General features: G+C 26.8%; 1 protein-coding gene across 1 annotated transcript; it reads left to right on the top strand.

Annotated features, from left to right (window-relative positions):
• The first annotated feature begins 10,186 nt into the window (after positions 1-10,186).
• On the top strand, positions 10,187-12,266 carry LOC145836069 (gremlin-2-like). The gene is made up of 2 exons (XM_082943867.1): positions 10,187-10,461; positions 11,320-12,266. Exons 1-2 carry the CDS (start codon positions 10,220-10,222, stop codon positions 11,762-11,764), a joined length of 687 nt encoding a protein of 228 aa, XP_082799993.1. The 5' UTR covers positions 10,187-10,219; the 3' UTR covers positions 11,765-12,266.
• The last annotated feature ends 1,105 nt before the right edge of the window (positions 12,267-13,371 follow it).

Below are 13,371 nucleotides of genomic sequence, written 5' to 3'. Positions count from 1 at the left end.
TGGGGTTTAAATTTTTGAGTGGGACCTTTCAGAAAAATTGTTTTTACTTTTGGAACTTTAATCTTAAATGGATGTTTAAGAAAATAAAAATTTTATTTTCTAATTATTTATTTGACTGTTTTTATTCTGATGTGTTTTCAAACGTTGTTATTTTTGTTTTTTCCATATTTCTAATATTTGAATAAAATATACAGTTATGCCCGATCATAAATTTCAAGAACCTTCAATTTTCTAATGGTCATTGATTCAAAAAAAAAAAGTGTTAACTTATTTTAATAATTTTAATTACGACTGCTTAAATAGTCCACGTTTTTTTGTTATCTAAACTGTTTTATGTAAGACATTACTCATGTACGATTTACTAAAATTATCATTATTTGAGCATGAACTCCCTCATATTTTTTTAACTTGAAACTTATTTTAGATATTCTGGGGTTGCAGATGAAGAGCAAAAAAATAAGTCCTAGTGTTTTTGAAAACTTTTAACCCGATTAATTTATCTTCAGTTGTTATTCGTAACAATAATTTAATAAAATCATTTTTTTAAGTTCTTAAGGCTTAACAATTTATTATAAGTAGCTATTTTCTGATAAAATTTCGATAAAAAGTTTCTTCTTAACTAAAGGGCAGTTTCGCATGTAACTATTTGTAGTTAATTTTAGTTGAATTTTGCTTTCTTAACTGACATTCAAAAGAAATATTTGAAAAATTAAGGTATAAACCAAAATACAAGTTTTCTTAAAGACTTTAAACAAAAATATTACAAGTTGTATTTTAAACCCGTAATTTTATTTAAATTTCTTATTTTTTGTAAGCTTTATTGCAGCGACTCGTATATGATTTGAAAATTTATAATAAAATTCCTTCTCAACAACTAAGACTCATTTTTTCTCATATTTTAAATTGTGTCTCTCTTTCCTTGAACTCTCTCGCTAACTTGATAGCGTAAAACACAAAAAAACGTGCCGCGAAAAATCGCAAAATGTTGCTGCAATGCGAATGCAGCAGATAAAACTTGTTTCAGCGCGGCGGCAACAGAAAACACATTTCGAATTCTGAGGCGCCTTCAGGACGCCCTGGCAACCCGGTGGAACCCCGTGACGTTGCCATGGAAACCACTTACAACCGCGGGTGGCAACGAGTACTGAGTTTTGGCGCCAAACAATCACAGACGTCTGTTGCCTCATTAGTAGTTATGGCAATAAAGTAGAAAACTTTACAAATAAAAAAACGCGTCATTTTACATTATAAAAAGGACAAGTTTTTAATTGAAACGAAAACATAATTTAAAGAAATTAATGTTTTTAAAAAAGTTCAAAATGAAACCATTATTCTTTAAAACAGTTGTCGTTGTTGTTTGTGCACTACTAGACACATTCAAAAAAGTAAATTTTAAACCTATTTAATTAGTCAACCTAATTTGACTAGATTTAGTATATATGCAGTACGTTAAGAGATTATTCTCTATAATATTTTACTAGTACAGAGTAAGCGCTTAAAAAAATCTAGTTATTGAAAAAAAGTATTTTTATTGACAGCACGAAAACCAAAAATATTTTTGAGTTATTACATGTATTAGAAAACATTTTTTTTTAACTTATTGATAATGAAATTATTTCCTGCGGCGTACCAAAAGGTAGTGCCGAAGATAATAAGCATATAAGGAGGTTCAAAAAATATAATCCCCAGCTTAACTCGGGCGCGCGTATGCTGACAACAAACTTCCATACAAAACTTTCATTTTTGGCGCCAAACCAATCATGGTTGCCATGACAACTTTCTAACGCAAGAATTGATTGGGCTTAACAAGACAAAACATGTATGATAATCAGATTGTCAAAACTCTGTTTGCGTGAGTTTATTTGTTTGACTGAAACGTCTAACTGAACTAACCTTTGAAAATCCTTAAAAACTTTTGATAAGCTTTGTTTAACGTAAAAAATTTAAAGTTGATAAAACAAACTTGTCTAGTTTTTAAGCTGTTTGATCTATTTATTTCTATATTCTTTAAGTCTTATTTAAAGATAATTTTATAAAATCTTAAAAAAATATTTTGTTGCTATTGTATTATTCTTAGATACTTTAAATAATGAGTTGTTTGCAAAAAAAAAATTCATCAAAAATATAGTTTTGTTCAACAAATTATCAATGCACAGAATACATTTTAAGAATAGTTATATTATATTGTATTTTGAAATCAAAACTTGGTTATTTCCTTATCACAAAACAACTTTTTAAGCTAGTTTATTAAATTTCGTTTTACGATGTTAATTTTTAAGTTTGTATATGAAGCATCTATAAAATGGTACTTAACAATGTAGTTTTCATTTCAATAAAATTTGTTTTTGAAGCAACTGATAATCTACTACGTTTTAATTTATTAAAATTTCGTAATGCAACAGTCAAACTACAATTATTTAATTCAATTATCAATTTTCAATCAATTTTTGTTAAGAACAACACGGTTACATGACAATTCAAACTCGGACAACTCAAATTCCGACAATTCAAATTCTTTAAAATATTTAAATATTTAAACGACTATATCTCAATAAGTTAAACAAATTTGAAAAAAAATAAAAATATGTATGTAGATTTTATTAATATCTACAAGCTATTTTTTTTTTGCAAAGTCAAAAATATTTTTCAAGATATTTTAAAATTACTAAAAATAACTCTGTTTTTTACTTTATTTGAGCCGTATCTTAAAAATTATTCAATGTTTTGCAAAAAGAAAGAAATATATCTTGTAGATATTAATATTACCTACACATGTATTTTTTATATTTGAAAAATATACATTACTTCTTTATTTGAGGCGGTTTCAGTTTTTATTTAAGAATTTGAATTGTCGGAATTTGAATAGTCGTGCACCCGAACAACACAAAGATATAGCCAAGTTTGGTATAACAACAACGACACATTGAAAATATAAATATTTGTTAAATGTTCTCGGAATATCAAAACACGGCGCCGCACTCTTCGGCTTATCATAAATCAGATTATCAAAACATCATAAAATAAAACAACATTTTATCATCAAATTAATATAAAACTTGAGTTCTCAGAGGCGCCACGTACAAAACCATGTGAATCTTCTAATTAAATTCAAAACCTAACGTTTAATTCTCATTACTGTAAAAGTTTAAAAATTGTATTCATTAATAAAACAATATTGGTAACTAAACTCATTTTTTGCTTCTAAAAAACTTAAATTACACCAGTTTGTTCTAATGGTTTCTGCAAACAAGAACCTACGTTGTTAAAAGTCTTGCAGAGTTAAGCGTGTTTTCAGAATATTTAATAAATATTTAACACTTGGAAAGAAAATTTCAAAGGCGCCGTATTTTCAAGCTTATCACCAATCAGCTGATTAAAATAAAATTAACCAATTACAACTCGCCACCAATCAAAAACACGGCGCCAAATGAAAATTATTTGAATCTTCTAATTTGATTATTACCGGCGTCGCAAATCCGCTCTTGTTACGTCGTAATCATCAGATTGTGACGTAAAAAAAATACCGATAATTGTTAAGGTTACCTGATGTTTTATGAAGCTCTGATTGTTATTAACTTGTTAACATTGCTGTTTTCAGATAATTTTGAATGTTTAATCTATTTAAGTATAATCGCTACCAGACTTTGTTAATGCTTTTTATTAATAAATTGAGTTATTATTATAAAAGAATTATATATTTCCATAGGCAACGTTAATATGTTTCGTGCAAAATGTTAGGTTAGCTTTTAACTTACTTTTAATAAGTATGACATTTAAGTGAAATAAAAAGTTTTGCAAATGTAAGTTTATAAACTAACATCAAGACTATCAAACATGTTCATAAAGTACAGAAAGTTTTTTTTAGGTTTCTAAATATTGTATTTGTCTAGTTCTTTAAAGTTATTTCAAAGACATTTTTAATCTCATCAAAAAGTTGTTTTGAGCTCAGACATATAGTAACCGTCGTTTATTAAACCAGCGACAAAATTTAAAACCAAGTTTATACTTTCCCGAAATTGCTACTATTACGTCACATTTTAAGGATGTTACAAGTAATAAACCAATAATTTATGTAATTGACAATGTTACGTAAATACACTTACATTTGATATTATTTATTAAGCCGTTTTGATAATCTTATAACATTTTACTAACTTATTGAAGTTGTTAATCAAAAAAATCAAACTTTGATTAAAACCTTATAGCACATCAAGGTAAAACCAACAACTTTATAAATTTGAATTTTGAATTTTCTTGAACAAAATTTAGCACTATAATATTCTACAAATAACGCTATACTAGTAAATACGTTGTTAAAACACTTATTTATTTACATATAGATATATATTACAAACAACAAAAATATTTTAAACATTGCGTCTTTAAGTTATTGCAAATTGTAAATAAAATCCAAAGAACTATTGTTTCGTAGTATTTATTGTGTTTTGTAATAGATATTTAGCTACTTCAATTTTAAGTCCAGTAGAAGCATTCTGAAGTTATACATAAAAAATATATATAAGTATTTATTAGCGCTTTTTTAAAACAAACTTTTCGAACAAAATGCTTTGGTACAAGAAAGTTATCGCAGCAATTTAGTATCGATGAAATTACGACAAATAAAGTTTACCTGTTAATGATATTACACTTTAACTTCGTTTATTCAAAACTTTTAGTACATTTTGATTGATAACTTAATACTCTGAATTAAGGTACAAAAAACAAGTAAACTTAAAAGTCTAGCATTTTGACTATGAGATTTATAGAAAATAAAAAATAACAATTATAAAATTGTGGCGCGACAGTCGCCAGGTTAACTTTTTGGCTATTTACAAAGCCTATGATGCCAGCAAAACATAATAAGTAGAAACAATAAATAAGAAGCAGAAGTTTTTCGACAGTAGTTAGGGGAAGTAGAAGTTTGGAAGCGCAAATTTGTTTATGGAAAACAAGTCAACGGAGTCTGCAAGATCAAAAAACTTGATGAAAACATTGATAAGCTACCTAAAATTACGAGCTCGTATTAAAAACCGACTATCTCTAACCGGCTAGGGTTTAAGAGGTTTAAAGTTCAGTGTGTTTTTAAAAGTTGACTTTTAACTAAAAACGTGATGTAATTTAGTACAAAAATAACGAATGTTAGTTTAAACTTTTTGTTTGTATATACAAATTAATGGAGTCTGTCTGATTCTTAAATTTAATCAAACCAGAAAGTTTTACAGCCAAAAGCAAACTATAAAAATAACATTTTAATTTTTTCTTTACTGCAGTCTGTGGTTTTATTTTGTAAGCATAAAAAAAGAAAGACTCTCTTTGACTATTTAAAGTTTTAAGCGCTTTCTACTATAGTAAAATATAAATTTGATAAGTTCGCAATTTACTAAAACTTAACTAACTTCAATCACGTTTGTTTATTGTTATACATAGTTAAAACAAATAAGTGCTGTAGTTATCAGTAGAGTTATCTAAAAACTTTAATGACATGACATCAAGATTTATTTAGGAATTATTTTTACTATTAAAAAAAATATACCCACAAACAATAGTTATTTGTACCCAAAACTTCTTGTATTGTTCATCTGTATTTAAATTTTACAACACAATCAAATGAACTGTATATTTTCGTTTCTCGAAACAAAAACAAAGCATTTTACAAAACTGCGACTTACTGACTACTCTTTGACCCAGATGACAATTTAACTTTGTTATTACAAACTTTTAATCTTTTGTCAACCAGCGTCTACCACTGGCACCAGTCGAATGTGCAAATGACAATAAGTACCGAAAGTTTATTTGCACAAGCGAAAGGCGCGACCCCCATTCGAGGTTTGAAATAACAACTCGTGCAGTTTTCAATTCTGTTAACTTCTGTTGTGCGGGCATTAATGTTTGTTTACGTTCTCGTTAGTGTAATGTTGTGATTGTTAGTTTATAATAGGGCGGTTTTGTAAGTTTTGTGTGGAAGTTGATCATCAAAAGGGGTGTAAAGTTGTGTAAATATTTATAAGCTGTCATAATTGTAACAGTTTGTTAATTTGTATCGGAAGTTTGTAATAATAAACTAGTGGTTTTGTCACGCAATATTGATTGTGAAGTTTAGAGTTTGTGTTTCGTGTGAAATGTGTAAAATTGCCTGTTTAAACAACTGTTACAAATATTAACAAATATAACTTTTTATGATATTTTTTCAAACAGTTTTTACCTAACAATAAACAAAAAATATATACAAAACAAAAATATCTTATGTGACAATATAGACTTTTTTGACTAAAATTATGTAAGTTATAAAAATTGTTGACTAAAAGCTTAACTTTTAAGTCGGTATGCCGCACAACTAAATAAACTGAACTGAGACAATTAAAGCTTATATATCAATGAGCTTTAATCTTTATCAAATACCTTTCTTACAACTTAAGTTGTACTGAAAAAGAAATTTTAAAAGTATTCAAATTTGTTTTTGTTAGAATGAGTTTCTTTGTCTTTTTATACAAGTTTAGAGTAAACTTCTTATAAGTTATTCTTTTTTCAAGCAATTGCGTTTAGTTTTCTTTTCAGTTTTTCTAAATAATCGATTAAATAACAATACTTTGTATCAAAAAGTTTTAGTTGTTAGACTAGAATATACACGTAAAAACTACAATGATTTTAAAACTTAATTTTTCATATTAAGAATCCTAACTCAGAGCAAGATGTTAAAAAGTAGTTAAGCGGTGTACAATTCGGTAACCAAAAGGTTCTTTTGTGCACCTGGTTCTAGAATTAGTCATATTTAGCGCTTTTTTTATCTTTTTATGAACATTATCAATAAACTTTAAATAAATCCGGCAGCATATAAGTTAGTAGAAACTATAAAAGATGATAAAGTCAAGCTTACGTTTATGAGTTATAGATTTTTTTAATACAAGCAAATAATTAAAGCTAAGAACAAACTTAATGGATCTTAAATGATATAAATTAATAAATATCTTAATCCATTAGTCATAAGCGAGGTCAAACCATAATCCTAAATGTAAACATCGTCTAGCATTTTTTTTTAACATTTCTGTGTAGACCTTTTGCATTAAACTGGCGCCTAAATAAAAATGTTTGCTTGTAATAATTCCCAAATAAAAACTTAAATTCGCTGCTAATTCAACTAAGTCAACTGTTTTAATGGTTTAAAACACTTTCAGGAAGTGTAAACAAGCCTAAAAGTCGCTTTTCCATCAGAAAGCAAACAATTTAGTGTGTGCTTTTTAATTATGATTTCTGCTAATCGAATTTGTAGAAAGTATTTTTTTACAAATTGAGACACATAGGCGCCCGGTGAGTGTTAACAAATATTTATCATTTATCAAATTTTTCATTGACGCCTCGTGCGAGACTGGATATTTAAAAAGTTTTTTGTGCGGCGAGTGAAAACGTTAATTGGCGTTTAATCAGATTTGCGAGTGTTTGGACTTTTTCAATAACAAACTTGTGTCGTCTTGCGCGGTATATAATATTGCCGACTCATCGTTATCTAATTCAATTCATTTTGGTGTTAATTTAAGATATTTTAACCTTTCTTAACAAGTAGCCCTGACTTTATTACAACTTGGTATTATTATTTTTCAGTAATTAAAATTAAAAATGTTCAACAAAACAAAAAACATTTTTGTGCAGTAACTCATAAAGCCATATTCGACGATTGATATTTGTACAGAAAATAAAACTGTACAGCAAAAATAAAAATTAACTACTTCCAGTTTACAACAAAGCAGAATAAAAGTTACTAAAAGTGACGTAACCATTTTGAACAATTTTGGCGCGACTTAATGATAATCACTTTTAGATAAAAACTTGTAAGATTTGTTGTCATATATAAACATATGTGTCTAAAGACTGGTGCCAATTAAAAATGTTTTTACGTAAAATATTTTGCTGGCTCCAGCTATTTTAAGAAACAAATAGTTCAGTTTTCAACAAAAACAACTTTTTCACGACTTACTTTTATTTTAGTTTAACTTGCTTCGCCTAAAGTAGAACTTTAACTCTAAACCCACTTAACAATTGCTATGCAGGAATGTGATTTTTATTTAAGTACTTCGTTGGTATGCTGTACATCGGTTTAAAAGTATTTGTTGTTGTCTTACTGTAGTTTATCAAACAATTCATTTTTCAATACTTTAAGTTTTAATTTCAGTTTGCAATCTAATCGTATATAAAATCAATTAGCTTACTAACTAAAGATAAAAGTATTTTATGTTAAAACCTTTAAAATTTTACGGAAATTAAAAATTACATACTGCATGTATTTTGTTTATTATACCAGTGTATTCTTTTTGTTAAATATTTTTCTGCTAGAGTTTTGAAAAAGGTTACTACTGTTTTTGGAGTAGTTTTTGAAACAATGTGTGAAACATATTAAACTGTTCTCAAAAGTCGCAGAAAATTTAAAGATTTGACCCGTAAAGTTGTTAAAGTGCTTTGATAAATTTTAATTAATTTCAATTATTTAATTTCCTTTTCTATCAAAATAAATTTTTAAGATTTTGTTCTTATTATTATATTAAGTTTTTACAGTTGTATATAGCGTAGAAAAAGAAGTTTATTTAAAAATCTATTTTCAATATGTCTTCTAGTAACTGTATTTAACTTTGAAATTATTTTCAAACCTAATTTATTCTAAGTCGTAATACAAACCTACTATATTTGTGTTTAATTTATTTTAGCTACAATATTAAATTTTATTATATGTCATTGTAAGTGAGAATGAATAATTTCAAATTATTTTCATAATTTTTAAATAATTTTCAATTTTCAAAATTAAATAAGGCATAAGTTATCTGTAAGGTTATCAAAACAAATGTATTAAAAACATATTTGTGTTTATCATATGCCTATGATAAAATCTAAGTAGTTACGTAATTATAAGCTATTATTCAACTACTTAAATGCTTGTTATGATATACTTTAAACTGAAATTATATCAAAAGCAACTGTACTGATGTAATGCTTTTAAAACTGCTAAACAGTGTTTAAATCCCTTTAAAATTTCAAAGAACAACAATTATTATTTTTTAATCTTAAATTAGTAGAAAGATTTTTAGGTGTTTTCAAAGTACTTGCGTTCACAAAAGCATTAAAAATGTATTTTCGACAGTTAAAACAATATTTTTTAACCTAAATTTATATATCTTGAAGTAACAAATAAAAAAATTTAAATATTATTATTTAAAACAAAATCATTTTTCGTTCTTATTTCATTATACTTGCTTTTACTTTATTATTTAATTTTGAAGCTTATAATACTCAAAGTCTTAATAATAAAGTTAATTCAAATTTAAATTTATATAAGTGCATAGATATATTTTAGTAATTGGGACATTAACCTAAAAACTTTTAATACAGAAGACTTACGAAAATCTAACTTGAAATATTTAAAAAGCTCAGAATGTTCAAGATAAAAACCAATACGAGAGAAAAACTATTGAAGAAAAAATGCGAGCCTTGGTTAATAAGAAGATAATTTTTCTCATTATTCGTTATAGTTTAGTCCACTAGCTGCCAGGAAGCCTACATAGGTGTCTTTATTGAAAAGTATAATTCATGCTCAAACTTAAAAGCATTTGTATTTAGCCGTTGTTTTTTAAGCATTAGTTCTAGTATATAAAAAACAATTTATTTATTATAATTGTAAGTTCTTAGTTGTAAAAGCATTAAAAAAACGTTATTCAAAACAGGAAAGTTTAACCTATTTTACCAGTATTAAGTATTTTAAATACTCGAATATACATAAATAGATTTAAGAGTAAGTTTTATCTTTGAATTTGGAAATAAGTGACTAAAAACAGTTGTTTGTGTTTTCTAATATTTACACTTCATAAAGGTTTATATAGATAATGTATTACATAAAACAAGCATAGATTTTTTTATTAAATGAAAATCTTTAGATAAAATATCGTTAATTGTTTATTATCCCATAACAAATGCAAACTTTAACTGGTTTTTAAACACAAAAATGGTTTTGAGTAAATATATTTAAATGTATACTTTTTTCCATTTAAAACTAATTTCAGTAAATATTGATTCGAAAGAGATTATTTGTACTAATATTAACAAATATTTTTATAAGAGAGATACTCACATATTTAAACTTTATATTAAATGTTTATTATATCGAAGTAATTTTTAAACCTCTTCTTTCTGCTCAACAGGTTGAATAATAAAAGTATTGTAAATTTCAACTAATTTAACTATGGTTAGAAGCAAATTAATTCTGACCCTCCTCCTTCTACTTCAACTCTCACTCGAGGGTAATTCCCGTCGTTGGAAGCCGTACAATGCGAGGAGGAAGGATGCGGATTTGCTGAAGTCAACACAAGAGGCGCTCGTGGTTGCAAACAAAAAACTTGTTAAGAAGGACTGGTGTAAAACGAAGTTTGTCACACAAGTTATCACTACTGAAGATGGTCTTTGTACAGGAAAAATTAGAAACAGGTTGAGTTTTATGTATAATAAAAAATATTATTACTAAGAAATATATACTTAATTATATATATATCTATATAGTTAAGTTATTTAAGTTGTTAAATCAAATCTTTCACATTAAGCCAACATTAAGAGCTTAATTAATAAAAAGAAGTATTTTAAGATGTAAAACTTAAAGGACTCAACTTTCGTGCTTATGCACTCATCAGCTTCAAAACAAGTTTAAAATAAAGCGCAAAACAAAACACACAAATGAAAGTTAAAATTTTAGCATAAATAGATAGTTTTTTTGCTTTATTTTAAACTTGTTTTGAAACTGATGAGTGCATAAGCACGAAACTCGAGTCCTTTAAGTTTTACATCTTGAAATAAACCTTTTGATATATCTATATATATATATATATAGAATTAAGTTATTTAACTTAATAAACTAAATTTTTCACACTGAGCCCACCTTGAGGGCTTTATTAATAAAAAGGTTTATTTAAAGATGCAACACTCAAAGGACTCGAGTTTCGTGACTATTCACTCATCAGCTTCAAAACAAGTTTAAAATAAAGCACAAAACAAAATCACTAATGAAAGTAAAAAAAATTTTTGCATAAATAGTTTATGACGTAATTTTGAAACTATCAAAATCCAAATATAAATATGAATTTTGATAGTTTTAAAATTACGTCATAATCTATTTATGCAAAAAATTTTTTTACTTTCATTAGTGATTTTGTTTTGTGCTTTATTTTAAACTTGTTTTGAAGCTGATGAGTAAATAGTCACGAAACTCGAGTCCTTTGAGTTTTGCATCTTTAAATAAATCTTTTATATATATATATATTTATATAAAGTTTACACTTTTTATGAAAACAGGTTCTGCTACGGACAATGCAACTCATTCTTCATCCCAACCTCGATAAAAATCCCCAACGACAAATCAATAGTCGACACTTCAACTTTTGACCACTTCAAATCTTGCTCGTTCTGCATGCCGTACGATTACGAAAAAGTAACCGCCAGGTTGCGTTGCGGAGGAAAGGAGAAAGGAAGTAGAAGGAGGGTGAGGAGAAAATTTGTGAGGATCAAAAGCTGCGGGTGCCAGTCGACACCGCACCTTGGGGAGGGAATGCCTGTGACGTCACAAAAAAGCCAGGGACTTTCGCATGTGACGTCACAATCGAACGATGGGTTGCATGTGACGTCACAAGTTAGTGAGGAAATGCCTCAGAAGTTGAAGGGAACGTCGGTGACGTCACAGTTAAACATTACGTCATCACAAGCAGGTTTGACGTCACAATCTAACGATGCGGGTGTCTAAGCGTATAATCGAATAAAGTAACTGAATGCAGACAAATGAGGTTTGATAAGAGGAGGTTGAAACTTGAAAGATATTTAGTTTCGAGTTAATTTGTTTATTTTGTTTGTTTTATTCTTCTTAGTTGTTTAGTCTTAAAATTCTTTAAGTAAAATTATTTTTCTTAAAATGAAAACAAAGTCAGTTTCAAAACTATTTTTTAAACTCTAATTCACTGTCGACAGTTAAAACTTATCTGTACAAAATTTTATGACAATAACTTAATTCACAGTTTATTTTTATTACTTTGATTGTTATCCAAATTAACTTTTGTTAATTTATTTAAAAGCTACAAATAGCTGTGCATATTTTTTTTTGGCTCCTAATGGAAAATTTAAGAGGTAATCGACAAAATATTAAAAAACATTTTACTCAATGATGTTCCACCTTAGTAAACTAGATTTAAGTGTAAATCGTTAGTTTTCTATATTAAAAGTAAAATATTTTAAACTTAATTAATGTTAAATATTTTGAACTTTCAAAGCTTAGTTGTCTCAAAAAACTTATACTTTTAGTTAGCTTAATTAATTTTACTTTTGTTAGATACTTTACCTAGCTTTTTTTTAATTTAAATGATAAAGTAGTGCGATATTCACTCTTGGGTTTAATTTTTGAAAAACATTACTTTTTATAACTGCACAATTTAAAACAGTTTTGAACGATGAGACTGCTAATAAAACTTGCATAATAAAAATTGCAGTTTCTTAATTAGTAAAATGGTGCAAAGTTTACTGCTGTGTTTAATTATTAAAAAAATAGTAGCTTTTTGTAACTGTAGAATGAGACGGTTTATATGACTTGCATAATGAAAAGTGCAATTACTGCATAATAAAGGTATATCTAATTGAGTACTAACTGTGAAACTGCTATAAGTTTATGTTATTTATTTAAACGGAATACAAGTTAACTTTAAATACAAAGTATGTTATTTTAAATAGCTTACTAAAATTTGCACCTGTGAAATTCATAAAACGTTGTGACAAATTCAATATTAAATAAGGTGTTGGTTGCTTATTGAAAATAACTAAATTTAAAATAAAAAAGTTATAATTTACTAAAGTATAAACCATTTATGATCATTATTCTAATAATAACTTTTATAGACTTTACGACCAGTTCTCATCAAAGTCATTTTTATAATGTTTATCTATACAAAATTTTATGGTTATACCTAGTTTTAATTTACAATTTATTTTTATTACCTTGTTTGTTACATAAATTTATTTTTGTTAGTATACTTAAAAGCTATAAATAGTTCTGCACACTTTTTTTGCTTTTAAAAGCTTACACTTAGGGGTAATTAGTAAAATCAAACTAGTAAAAATAAAGTAGAAATTAAAAAAGTTACCGCTAACCTACTAAAAGCCAATTTTTCGAGGAGATATCGCCAAGTTTAGAAGACCCTAATGTAGGCCAGTCTAAATTATTTACTTTATTAATTAATTATATAAAAAATTGGCATAGTGATTCACCTATAGTTAATATTCATATATCACAACATCTGCTAACTATTATATCAGATTTAGACAACAATGTTTCTAAAACTTTTAATTGTAAAGTTATGTTTTTTT

This window comes from Thalia democratica, chromosome 5 (genome assembly GCF_965202585.1).
Source record: "Thalia democratica chromosome 5, ktThaDemo2.hap1.1, whole genome shotgun sequence".
Taxonomy (NCBI): domain Eukaryota; kingdom Metazoa; phylum Chordata; class Thaliacea; order Salpida; family Salpidae; genus Thalia; species Thalia democratica.
This window is presented reverse-complemented; position numbering and strand designations above follow the sequence as displayed.